Source organism: Drosophila grimshawi, unplaced genomic scaffold (genome assembly GCF_018153295.1).
Source record: "Drosophila grimshawi isolate 15287-2541.00 unplaced genomic scaffold, ASM1815329v1 contig_1377, whole genome shotgun sequence".
NCBI classification, from domain to species: domain Eukaryota; kingdom Metazoa; phylum Arthropoda; class Insecta; order Diptera; family Drosophilidae; genus Drosophila; species Drosophila grimshawi.
In genome coordinates, this window is record NW_025062900.1 from 7,537,900 (window position 1) to 7,550,575 (window position 12,676).

Below are 12,676 nucleotides of genomic sequence, written 5' to 3' on the forward strand. Positions count from 1 at the left end.
TGCTTAGCAACTCTGTGCAGTGAACGATGACCTCTGTTAATTCAAACTTATACCACAGATGTACTCGCTATAATTTCAGATAACCTAGCTGTCGCAGTTGTCTTATCTTTAACTGAACTGCGTTTTTACGTGCTGAAATAGTATATTATTTTAGTAAACCAATAATAAATCTAGTTTGAACAAAATGTTCCTAAAATTAACAGCTCATCATATTGACGCCACAAAGCTCGATGATATGTCACTCTCATATAACGCCAACTGTTAACGACGTGGACTGTCGCCAAAAGCTTCTTGTTGCGAAATCTGGCGCGAGAACTCGCTTAATTTGAATTTGTAATGTTATAAGTTATAGATAAGAAATTAAGTTGTTTTTGCTTGATAAATACAACAGTACAACAATATATATTATATTATATTATATTGTTTTCCAAAGTATGTTGTGTTAATTTAGTTATTTATTTTGTTTGAGGAATGCAATCAAATCAGCGCGATCTTCAGCTTTCTTGAGCCCGGGAAAAACCATCTTAGTACCAGGTATATATTTCTTTGGATCCTTTAGATACTCATCGAGGTTGCCTTCAGTCCAGACGACGGCCCTTTTCATATTAGCATCGGTATATTTGTAGCCAGCGGTTGTGCCACACTTGCGGCCAACAACTCCAGCCAAACTGGGACCCTGCTTGTGCTTACCACCTTCATATGTGTGGCACTGAGCGCATTTCTGAACGAAAATCTTTTTGCCATTCTCCGCATCGGCACCCATCTTGGAAATAGCTTATCTGCAAAAAATAAAAACAATAGAGTATTTTTATTTAGTATGTGCTTAATGGTTTTCCTTGTGAAAACAAAGCCATGCGTGGCCTTCAGGCTCACGCCTCAAGGACATTGCTGACACTAATGGGTGGGTGGCTGGTTAGGTGATTTTTTTTTTGTATTTTCTGTTTTCCCTTGACAGGCTTGTGTCACGAGAGCATTCAGCATGAGCCACGCAGTCTGCCAAGTTAATTGCCAAGCGCAGAGTGGGTGGTGGGTGGTGAATGTGGGTCGTTACGTGCGTGCCAGGCAAATGCGGAAAACGTGGCCAATTGCAATGTGGCTGCCCGCTGCTCAGTGAGTACTACTCATATGCAAAAATAGAAGTCGCAGTCATAACAAGCAGTCTAAGAACACAAGAATAGAGTTGTCCATTTTTTTTAATTTCTTATTAATTTTAGGAATTGCTGTTCGTGTTTTAAAAAACACACAAAAAAAAAATGTTTTTGATTTATCATTAGTAATTATTCAAGTTACAATTGGATTTAATTTAGCAATTTAGAATCATTTAAGTTATTGTGTGTTCAATAATAAAATCTAAAAATAGCCAGATTTCATAAAAACAGAACACCAAATTGGCAACACTGACACATTTATGCACTTCGTCATAATTTGCTATTTGATGCTATTCACAGCACGCAACTCTCACCAACGGTTTAATTGCCGCTCAATAAATAACTTTTTGCGTGAGTGTGCGTAAACTTAAGTTAAATTAAATATGTATGTATCGATGATGACAGACACGATGACAAGTGCCCGCTCTCCAAGTTCTGTTGTTGTTGTTGTTGTCTTTAGTTTTCGTCACTCTCAACTGCAGCTGCAAAGGACAGAGACAGCAATAGTACTGAGCACATAGGAATTGGGTCAGCCGAATGAAAAGTGAATAAAAAGCAAAGCATCTAATGGCAAAAGTAAGAGGCGGCTGTTAAGAAATGCATAGATATATTATATATATGTGTGTGTGTGTGTGTGTGTGTGTGTGTGTGTGTGTGTGTGTGTGTGTATACACATACATATATATAATTCAATTAGCCGTAGCCCGTTGGGCAACGCAGACCTCGACATGTGCTTTGAACATTTCCTTTTCAATTAAAACGCATTTTAGGCATGTTTCTTACAGCTTTGGCTTTGGCAAAAACAGATGCCGCCAAACGCAAAACACAATCAAAACAGGAAGTAGAGAGAAGGCAAGCAGAGTTACAGAGAGAGAGAGAGAGAAAGAAAGAGTGAGAGAGAGAGAGCTAAAACTGAAGTGCGTTGTTGATTTTATATTTTGCTTTGCTCTTATAGGTTATATGTAGTATTGCATCAGGTGTTTTATTCCCTCTCTCTCTCTCTCTCTCTCGCTGTATATTTATCCTGCTGCTGCCGCTGCTGACCTAACCCAATTCGTTTTACGCATTAATCTTTCCCAGTCGAGTGGTCCTGTGGCCTGCTGTCGTCTCCTGACCGATGACCACCATAAATAAATGGCGCTTGGAATTGAATTACGCTTCAGTCAAAAACGGCAGAGTGAGAAAAGGGCGAAAAGTAGAGACAGGCGCTGGAAGGGAATTATTGTTTGCCGAGATGCATTGCTGCGTCAGTCTATAAAAAGCATGTAACATGGATTGAGGGCACACAAAAAAAAAAGATGTGTAAAAAGCGTGGCATTTGCAATGCTCACGTGGCTAGTTGTTGCTGTTGCTGTTGCGCAATTTATTTATTTTTTTTGGCTTTGATGTCGCCCAACCTCGCCCACAAAGCCACCCGCTGTGGTGCTTTGTGGCCATAGAAAGAAAAGGAAAAGCCTACGTTTTCCAAATGTTTATTCTGTGTGTTGTTCTTGTTGCTGCTGCTGCGGGGCTGCCTCTTTTCTAGAACGAGGTCGCTGACTGCCCTTCAACGGTGCCTGAGTTTGAGACGACGTCAAGTTACATAAGCAGCAAAAGCAGCAGCAGCTTTGGCTCTTTTTTTTATGTTGCTCATGCTAAAATTTCCCCAATTCACATTTACATGCAGTGCACACTTAGAGAGAGAGAGAGAGAGGCAGCAGGAGAAATTGAGAGAGAGTGTGCCATTGCAGCTGCAACTGTAGCAGCGTGGGAAATGTGAATGAAAAATTGTTAATATATCAAGTGATATGCATCAATTTATAACTTTTTCACTCTTATATGTTGTTTGTATATATGTATATATATGTATATGTTAATGAATATGGCGCTTCTGCATGTGGAGTGCAGTGCGTGGGCGGTCAACGCAACAACAACATTTTACGCTCACCTGCTGCTGGACGTCTCCCACTCTCTCTCTCAAAACACACACACACACGCAGACTGCGCTTGTTGCTTTTGCCTCCCACTCACTATTCTCGATTGGAGAGCGCTACAATCTGCGCTGCTGCTGCTGTTGATGTTTTTGTGCTGTTGCTCTCACACTCTCTCTCTCTCTCTTTTCGCTGCTTTTGCTTTTTACGTTAAGGCTGCTGCTGCTGCTGCTGCCGCTGTTCCGAGCTTGTTTCGTGCGTGTTCATTCAGTCAACAGAGTTCGCGGCGCAAGGTTCTCGTTGTCTTCAACTACAACTTGTCGAAGTTCGATTTGTTTGCGAGTTTTACGCGTCGTGCGAATAAGGAAGAACAATTGAAAAGTTTCGACGATTTTGCTTAATAGAACGGAAAATTTGTTAGCAGCATCAACGTCGAAAGCCAGCTGCGTTCAATTTTGAATTGTAATCAACACACTCTCGAATTAAAATCAGGCGACATCCGTCAAAGGCCAACTAGATTTGCATCGATAACAAATTGCAGTGTTGCGTCTAACAAGGCACTGCCAACTTAATCTTAACGGTAAGTCTTCATAGCGTGTAGTGTTGTGTAATGCCATCTAAGCGTGGCGTTAGAAGGCGTCAGCTTTTCGTTTGTGTCCTTGAGCGGTCTGTGTCCTTGAAAACGTAACACCAAGTGGCTATTATCTTTGTGTGTGTGTGTGTGTATTTGAGCGTTGGTGTTACGCATTTTACGTAATCACGCAAACGTTATTCTTTGCGTTGCAGTCAACCGTAAATCTGGACTCGTTTTTCATTTGTTTTTATTCCCCTCTCGAGTTCACATTTCAATCATAAATATTAAGGGAAAATTACAACATTTTTCGTAAAAATCGTTAAAAAAAGTATTACATTTCTTGCCTGCTAAACTGTGGTGTAATAAGGTAATGCACACTTGAGAGGTAATGCAAAAATGTGGTAACTGTTGCCCTCAGAGCTGTAAAAATGTTGCCTGGAAGTAATTATATGTTAAGCATCTCTGAATTTCTTTATAAGATCAACTAACGACGGAAAATGTTATAAGTTAAATGCCAACTGCTTTTAGGAATACTTTCTTATGCGCACAAGCTCATATTCAAGTACATAAATATACACTTGGATAAAAATATAAATTATATGACTTTACACATCTATTCGATATAATAAAAAATGATTAAAAAAAAAAAAAAATTGCTGAAATAATGTTAAATGATTATCGTCTTTTTTTTATGCTTATAACATTTGCTACAATCGAAAGAACTTAACTATCTATTTTTGCTGAGTGCATTAAAAGTACTTAAGGATGGGCGATTAATCAGCGCCAGCTGCTCTTTTTTTTATTGTACCTTTCGCTTGGTAATGTACTCTTTAGAGACATACTAAGAAAAGAAAAATATAAGCAGGCATTTCACAAAAGTTTTCCATGAGAGCCCTTCACGGAATGTTAATTTGCTCTCGTATCGTTATTTATGTGCCCATCAACATGTCCCCTCACATTGCTATCCGGCTCAGAGGCATTATTATTTCCATTGTACTTTTATATTAATTACTTTGCTCTTTATGTTGGTGACATTGTTTGCTATATAGGCCAATGAACATCGGAGTCCTCTCTCTCTCTGTTGGCTGCAATTCAGTTAAATGGCTGAGAACAGTTCATTTTGTTATTAATTTGTTATATGCGCCAGCACTTAGTTACATAATTAATATTAATTAAGAACTGAGCATTCGCAGTTACACACAATATGTGAATGTCAGAACGCTCTACTTTTCTAATTAGATATGAAAAAGTTGTTCGTCACAACTCTATATGGTAGATATATCCGTTATATATGTATATATATATATGCCACTCCAGCTGTGCTCGCATTTTATTTGGGTCAACTCCGACGGCAGGCCACATTGCCCCACACACACACTCGCACACACATACACGTACACACACCCCTTTCCCCATCCCCAGTCTAATCTTTCATGTGCTCCGCACTTTTATCATATCGTTAAATGCACTTGGTTCAACAAAAACTACTCCTCTCGAAATTGGAGTACGAAGACTCATGCTTATCGTTGTGTTATCGTTTTTGGTTACATTTACAGCCAAGAGGCTCGGGAAATCAATATTTGTGGCCCAAATAAATACAACAAAAAAAATATGAGGATAACAAGTGAAACCCAAAGAGAGACATTAAGTAGATTAAATCACTATTTTCATTCTTGTTTTGTGGGCGTGCGCCTATTTTTCTGATAACACTGCATTTCCATTTCCCCAGAACTGGTTCCTCTCAATTTTTATTATCAAATATATGGGAAAGCAATAAAACTCACACACTCACCAAAGAATAGCTGTATTTCTTAAAATAAAAATCATGATGTGGGCAACGAACAAATTCGTTGATTGGATTCGATATTTGTATGTAATTGGCAGCAGACAATATTTTTGAATACAAGCATTAATATGCAAATAAGGCTGTAATGCTGTGATTTGAAAATCAATTCGCTTGCATCACTGCTGGCTCAATTTGCAAAGAACAGTAATTACGCTGAATAATGATGATGATAATGATGAACATCAATAAATCATAATTATTTCATCATTTAATTTTCTTGTACGTTATTCTTCATTTTGCAAAAGATTTGCCAAATATTTACTATTAGCTTGTAATTAATGACTGGCCAGCACTGAAAGACTCTTCTTATTGATGCGGGCTGTTTAAGTAGACAGACATATGTCGGAGTGCGGACTTCGGAATGTTTACAAAATTATTGAAACTACACAGAAATTTGTGAAATGTTGATGGAACTCAATGCGAATATTTGACAGACAGCTGGAACTAAGTCTTTGGATGCTTTGGTAGGCGCATGCCAATTAGAGTTAATCGAAAATCGATGAGCATTCACGTTTGGCGTTTTCAGTCGAAAGGTCAGGTCAAATTTGAAAGGGCGTAAAGAGTTGATTAAATATGCAAATTGCTTTCAGGTCTCTTCGATTTAAGGTGTGCCAGTGTGTGAGTGAGTGTGTGTGGTCTCAGCCAACAACAAATTGACTGTCATCTCTGTTTATTCATTCGCCCTGTCTCTTTCGGAGAAAAATAACACTTGAACACGCGTGAGCCATGAAAACTAGAAAACTCAACCTTTTCCCTCTCTCTCTCTCTCGTAAATTGAAATTCATTTGTTTTGGTTTTTTTTAGTAAATTAAATTTACGCCACGTTTTTTTTGGTCGCCGTTTTTTACGAGCTATAAATGATGCTAAAAATTGTATACAAAACAGTTAAAATGATGGCCATTAGTTGCGCCGCTTCTTATCAGTGCGCTTTAACTAAAAACATTTTCCCATCATTATGTAAGCATCTTGGCAGCCCCCTGCCTCCCTTCTCCCCTTTTCCACGTTTCCATGCTTCCACTGCTGACCGTTAACAAGCGACCACAAAGCGATTAGGGGGTCTCATCTAATGAGGCAGCGGCATGGCATCGCAATTTCTTGTGGCCAACTTTGAACTTCGGGATTTTTTTTTACCGATTTATTTATTGATTTTGCTTCAGGTTTTGTTTTGTTTATTATTGTAGCTGTTGCTCTGTGCGCAATTATCATTAAATATTTGCATTTGTTGTTGTACGCTGCGTATGCGTTACATTTTTGGCGAAGCAGGAAATTAAGAACGCCGCCTTTCCAGGTAATGGCTTTGGGATGTGTCTGGTCTGTTTTATCGATTAACATAAATATACAATTTGGCAGTTCTAGTATTGTAGTTTTTCCAATTTTACAGAAATCATCAAAAGGCAAATGAATGATTTATGCATGCAGTAAAATATGATGTTCATTTGAACAAATGTGTAAGGCTTGAAAATATTACAGTTTTACTCAATTTATTTGTTAACTTTGTGAATTGAATTTGGTGTTTTCGGAGCCATAAGCGAACTTAATCTATAATTTCTAATAATATTTACTAGGTTTATGAGTTCATTGAAATACAGTGAATATATGTTTTTCGGAAATTGTAAGGAGTTTCATTTAGGAACAGTCACTGAAGTTATCCTTTCTAAAGACCACACTTTATTTACGTATATCTTTTGAAAATATTTATGTATAAACTTATTCGTTATTATTTTTGTTACGTTGCTCAGCATTTTAACTTTATAATGCTTCAGCTACAATTGTTACTCGAATTCTTCATTCACAAACATTCAATTTTAGTTAGCTTTTGTATGGATAATTAAATGTTTTCAAGAGTTGTTACATTTCTTGTACGAATGTTTAACATGAGTGAAATGCTTACAATTTGCTGTGGTATAATCTACACTGATTGTTGCTTGTCTTCCCCACGACCACAGCTGACATCTGAACTATGTGGAGCATTTTCATTGTCCCATTGCGCATTGCTCCATCGTGTTTGGGAAGTTGTCTTTTGTCGTTCTGTTTGCATTTCTCAGGCTGGCGGCGTTCGCTGTTTGTTCTATCTTTGAGAGATAGATACTCTGGTATCTTGTATCCCCATTGCTGCGACAGCTATGTAAAGTACGTAGCATTTTTGGTTAATTTACATGACAACACGTTTCGAAAGTCAGTCAGTCAACAGCAACAATAACAACAACTATGAAAAACGACAACAAGATACAGCTACACGGCTATTGTAAGTAACTTGGAGATACATTTGTTCGTTTGTAGTTGCAAGTTAAGTAGACTGTTACAACTGTTACGGGCAAGTGTGCTGTGCTGGTTGGGTGCAGGCTGGCTGTGGCAGGGGCATGGGCAGTGGGTTGGGTTTGGGTTAGAGAGCTGCCTTAGGGCCACTTGCTGTGGTTGCGGCTTGAGGCCCTCCACAACTGTGCGCTGCTTCAATGCGGTTCTGGGCCAAAACAATGCGGCGCATCTGTCGAATAACTCTGCTTTTTTTTCTACACATTTTTTTCATTTATTTTTTTTTCAGCTTGCAGCTGTTGTGTGACTTTTCGCAGACGCCGACTCGCATACAGTTGCAACAACAACAGCAGCAGCAACACCAGCAACAACAATGTCTGTGCATACAATTATATAAATATACTTAAATTAGCATTGCTTTGAATATTAATGTTGGTTTTTCCCGCATTTAGCGAATAGTTTTTTCTTGTTGTTGTTGTTGCTGTTATTTGTTGCAGCGCATCTTATAACTACTTAACTTGAAAATGTATCTTTGAACCTTTGCGTGTTGTGCTTATCGCTGTAAATATTTATGAGCTGCCAATTCAAGTTGAACTGGAAACTGGTCGTTGTTAGAGTCGCTGCTTTGGGCGCCTCTGATGTCATTTTTTTTGTGAATTGTTGAGCTCATGTAATGCTCAAGGGGAGGTGATGGGGGCACAGGGGAGTGACAGTTGGGGCTGGAAAATCTTTTGTCAAGGCGTTCAAGTTCAGCCAGTTTTCGTGGTTTGTGTGTGTGCTCACTGAGAGAACGACCCAATTATATATTGCCATAAATGTAGATTTAAATGTTTGTTTCTGTGTGTGTGTAGCTAACTAAATATGTACAATGAGTCGATAGTACGCACTATTTTATTTATTTTTTAATTATTATTAAAAAAAAATTGTGACGAGTTTGATTAGTTTAATTTTTTAATGAAAATACTCTGTGAAGGGCATGCTTGAACTATGTCTTAATTATTCAAATTCTATATTAAAAATGAGAATGAATTAAAGAATTTTTCTTATACGCAATAGTTTTAAATATGAAAATCTATATAATTTTCGATTCCACTAAGCAATAATAGTTTCTGAAAGTTCGTGCATTGCTGGTGCGCACTGTACTTGTGTACAAAAGCTGCTGTGTATCTGTCATGCAGTTGATCATTTTCGATACGAAATGACAGCAATAACAAGGCACATTCGGCAAGTGATATTGAAGCCTCATTAAGACGGATGTCACATGCACAACAACATAGATGTGATGATGTATGTATGCTTGTGTATGTGTGTGTGTGGGGCTATGTCAGTCAGGGACGCGTTCAACTGGCACGCTTTTGATAACAGCAGCGCATTTGAAATGCAATAGAAACCGCAAGCGTTGTCAGCAGTAGGCAGCGACAGCAGCGAACCCCTCAACAGCCTGTCAACCCATTTTGGCTCTCTCAATTTGCCGCCTCCCGCCTCTCTTTATCTCTCTCTCTCTCTCTCCCTCTGACGCTGCTTCTGCTGTCAATTGAACGATTGCAGCGCACGTCGCGTTGTCTTTCAATTGAAAACGAACGGAATTGAAAAGAAAAAACAAATACAATAGAAACAGAGGCTGAGGCAGCGGCAGAGGCAGAGGCATAGGCAGAGGCCAGGCGAATGAAATATGTGCGAGAAAATGTAAAATGTACAAATTGATAATTGAGTTTGGCACAGGCTCAAACTGCAGTTATGCTGCTCAAGAGCTGCCTGCCAAGTGGGTCAATGTGAGCCAAGTGACAGCAACACACACGAGCATTTGCAGCCAATTAGAGAGAGCGAGAGCGAGATAGAGAATCGACGTGTGCCAGTGGTTGCCAGATTGCAAATATAAGCATATAAACATATATAAATATAAGCATGTATATATGATATACATTTGGGGACCACAAATTGATGTTGTTGCTTTTGCTGTTGTTGTTGTTGTTTTGTTGATGCCTCATCATTGATTCTTATTGGAATTGGACGCTGCGCACACATAAATTGAGTCAGCTGGCGCCTTTAGGTTATGTATCGATGTCTGCCCAGGGCCCAGCCACACACCCTGCACATTAGGTGATAACTATAGATTTTGCTCTTGGCATCCAACTTGCCTCTTTCTAATTTAACGGTAATAAAAACATCACGCATACGGCCCGCTGCTAACGGCAAGGCAATAAAACAGTTGTGTGCACCCCCGCAAAAGCCATATTCATTTGCTACAACCGAAAAAGTGTCCAACCAATGGTTGGAGCATGAGAAATGAAGGATGGATGCAGCGGATGCGTGGGCAGGCGACGGCGACGGCGACGGCGACGGTGACAGCATCAGCTGAAGAGCTCTTGCATCAAAAGATTAAAGCGCATCACGAAGCCAAATATTCCCATTCCAATTCCCATTGCCATTCCCATTCCAATGGAATGAATACCGTTGCAGCCAAAGCAGCTAAGTTATTTTTCTAGCGAATTCACAAGTTGAATAAGAAGTAGTTTTTTTTTTTCATATTATTGGCTGCAATTATGCTTGGTTGGCTACACTTTTTGAATTTTTAACAGCATATTTTTTTTCTTTTTTGCATTTCTTCTGTTAGTTTTATCGTTTTAATTGAAACACGTTCGATACATGTACATTTTTATTACAGTTCCCTGTTTTTTTAGATGGCAATGTAAAGTTTAAAAGACTCCTTGTATTTAAATTTTTTTATTATTTTTTTTTTTTAATTTTTTGTTAGCGTTCTCAAATAACCCACTTTTTTTCTTTAGCTATTGTGTGTAGAGTAAAAAAAGTGCGCAGGCGTTTTGACTTTTCTGACTTTTTGAATATGTTGCGCCAACAAAACAACAACAAAAAAAAAAAACCCAAATAAAAAACACATAAGCAAAATATAAAATAATCTCGCAGAGCTTGCAGTAAAAAAATATGCATAAATAAAACGTTGTCGCGTGGTCTCAAAAAAAAACACAGCTGTTGCATTTGTTGTAGTTGTTGCTGTTGCAGCATGACACATTTTTTGGCTGTTCCCGTTGTTGCTGCTGTTGTTGTCAGTTGTCATCGTTGCCGACGTCGACTCTTTCCAACACACAAAAAGAAAAAAAGCGCTGAGATTGTAAAACTTAAATGAGAATTGAAATTAATTTGCTGCTGTGCGCGACTCGGCAACATTCGGCGTGGGCAGAAGTGGTGCCTGAAGTGGTTCTATGGAACTAAAAAAAAGAGCAGTGGTGTGGGATGCGATGGGTTGGGGGGGCGTTGTGGAAAGGGGTTTTGTTTGTTTGGTTTGCTTTAGATTGTGTCGATTGCATTGCATAATTGCAAATGACGTCGACAACTGTTGCAGCAAAGCTGCTTTCAATTGTGGGTAACAGATATATCTGCATTGCCAGCACGTAAATGAAATTTTTGTAAAATAAACATAATTTTAAATTTGATTTTGTACGCTTTTGCTTTCAATTGTGAATATGAAGAATGCAAAAAACGAAAACAAGAAAGCAAAATTAGAAAAATATTTCTTTACAAAAATCAAGAAAAGATTATTATTATAATAATAGTAAATAGTAATTGTTGCTAAAGTAGCATAGTTCCGGCAGAGATTAGATTTCAATTGCTGGAAGTTTGAATTTTATTTAGCACCCACTGTATCTATGTGGATATTGACACACACACACCCACACACACCAACATAGACTTAATATATTTAACGAATGGCTGAGTTTGTCATTGAAGCGTTTTTGTCTGGTTAGCATTGGTTGTTTGGTTTGGGTATTTGCTGCAAACTGGAGCATGCCGCACAAATTTGGGCAGCAGGCAAAACGCGCCAAGGTCACTCGACAGTTGTTGGAGCGGTGGAAAGGGAGTGGTTGGGTGGTAGAGTGTTAGGTTCGCCAATAGAGCGTTGAATAAAATGTAGCATTTTATGCACACTGTCAACAGTTATCTCTTTGCCGTTCAAATGTAACGCTCCATGAAGCACTCTCCGAGAGAGAAAGAGAGTGGGGCATCCAAGCACTCTTGACAGTAGATGCCACATCGCTCTTGACTTAATACTAATCCTAATCTGTATCTCTCTTGCTTTGTTTGTCTTTTGCAGCTCGTGCGTTTGTCTTTTTCGTTTGTGCCCCCCAGTTGCCACGCCCCGTTTGCGGCGTGCGCCCAAAAAGTAGTCAAGACGACGTACTCGATTATGAAGATGAGCTCGCCCAGGATAATGCAGCAGAAGCGGAGTAGTAAATCCTCCAATACGTCGCGGGTCTCGATGACCACCTCGACGGCGGAGGAGAATCTCATCGAGTCGAAGCTCTTCAGCTGGATGCGACTCTTCCGCTTCGCCTCGCTCCTCTGTCGCGCCGAGTAGAGAATGGCGACCACAAACACAAATACAAATACATATACATAAATATACATATTAAGAGGCCTCAACCTAATAAGATAATGGGAATGCATTATTAAAAACAAAAAACAAAAAACAAAATGAAACAGATAAAGTAACAGATACTCGTGCTAGTTGCAGCTTTCGATTCAAGTTTTCCTATTACGCTAAAAACAAAAAACCAAAAAAAAAAAACAAAATTAAAAATTAAAAAAAAATTAAATAAAAAAAAGCAAAACACTTTTTAGATTCTGCAATGTAGACAGTAAGAATTGGAATTTCTTAAACGATTTAATCAGCCTTTATTTTCCCTTAACTTTCACAATTAAGTCAATTTTTAGTGTAAATTTCGCTGGACTCCATTTATGGGAGGCCATGCGGAATTTGTCGCGCCTTTCGTACCTTTTGTATTGTAATAAGAAATAAACATAAATACGTACATACATACATATATATACAATATGTGTATGTTGATATATACAGCAAACCATTTATTGCGTTGTTTCTTCGGGATTAGTGCTTGAGTTGAGAACAAAAACAAAAACAAAAGCAAAC

General features: G+C 38.6%; 2 protein-coding genes across 3 annotated transcripts; one reads left to right on the forward strand and one right to left on the reverse strand.

Moving 5' to 3' along the window:
- Nucleotides 1-416: 416 nt before the first annotated feature.
- LOC6561895 (cytochrome c-1) lies at nt 417-3,236 on the reverse strand. 2 transcript variants are annotated; one of them, XM_032736458.2, is made up of 2 exons: nt 3,159-3,236; nt 417-779 (listed from the first exon to the last, which is right to left on the reverse strand). In XM_032736458.2, exon 2 carries the CDS (start codon nt 761-763, stop codon nt 452-454), a length of 312 nt encoding a protein of 103 aa, XP_032592349.1. In that variant the 5' UTR covers nt 764-779; nt 3,159-3,236; the 3' UTR covers nt 417-451. The 2 variants fall into 2 exon arrangements, with proteins under 2 accessions (XP_032592349.1, XP_001988828.1); XM_001988792.2 differs by lacking the exon at nt 3,159-3,236 and adding an exon at nt 3,076-3,109.
- Nucleotides 3,237-3,285: 49 nt separating this feature from the next.
- Nucleotides 3,286-12,566, forward strand: LOC6561856. The gene is made up of 2 exons (XM_032736459.2): nt 3,286-3,638; nt 11,843-12,566. Exon 2 carries the CDS (start codon nt 11,936-11,938, stop codon nt 12,104-12,106), a length of 171 nt encoding a protein of 56 aa, XP_032592350.1. The 5' UTR covers nt 3,286-3,638; nt 11,843-11,935; the 3' UTR covers nt 12,107-12,566.
- The last annotated feature ends 110 nt before the right edge of the window (nt 12,567-12,676 follow it).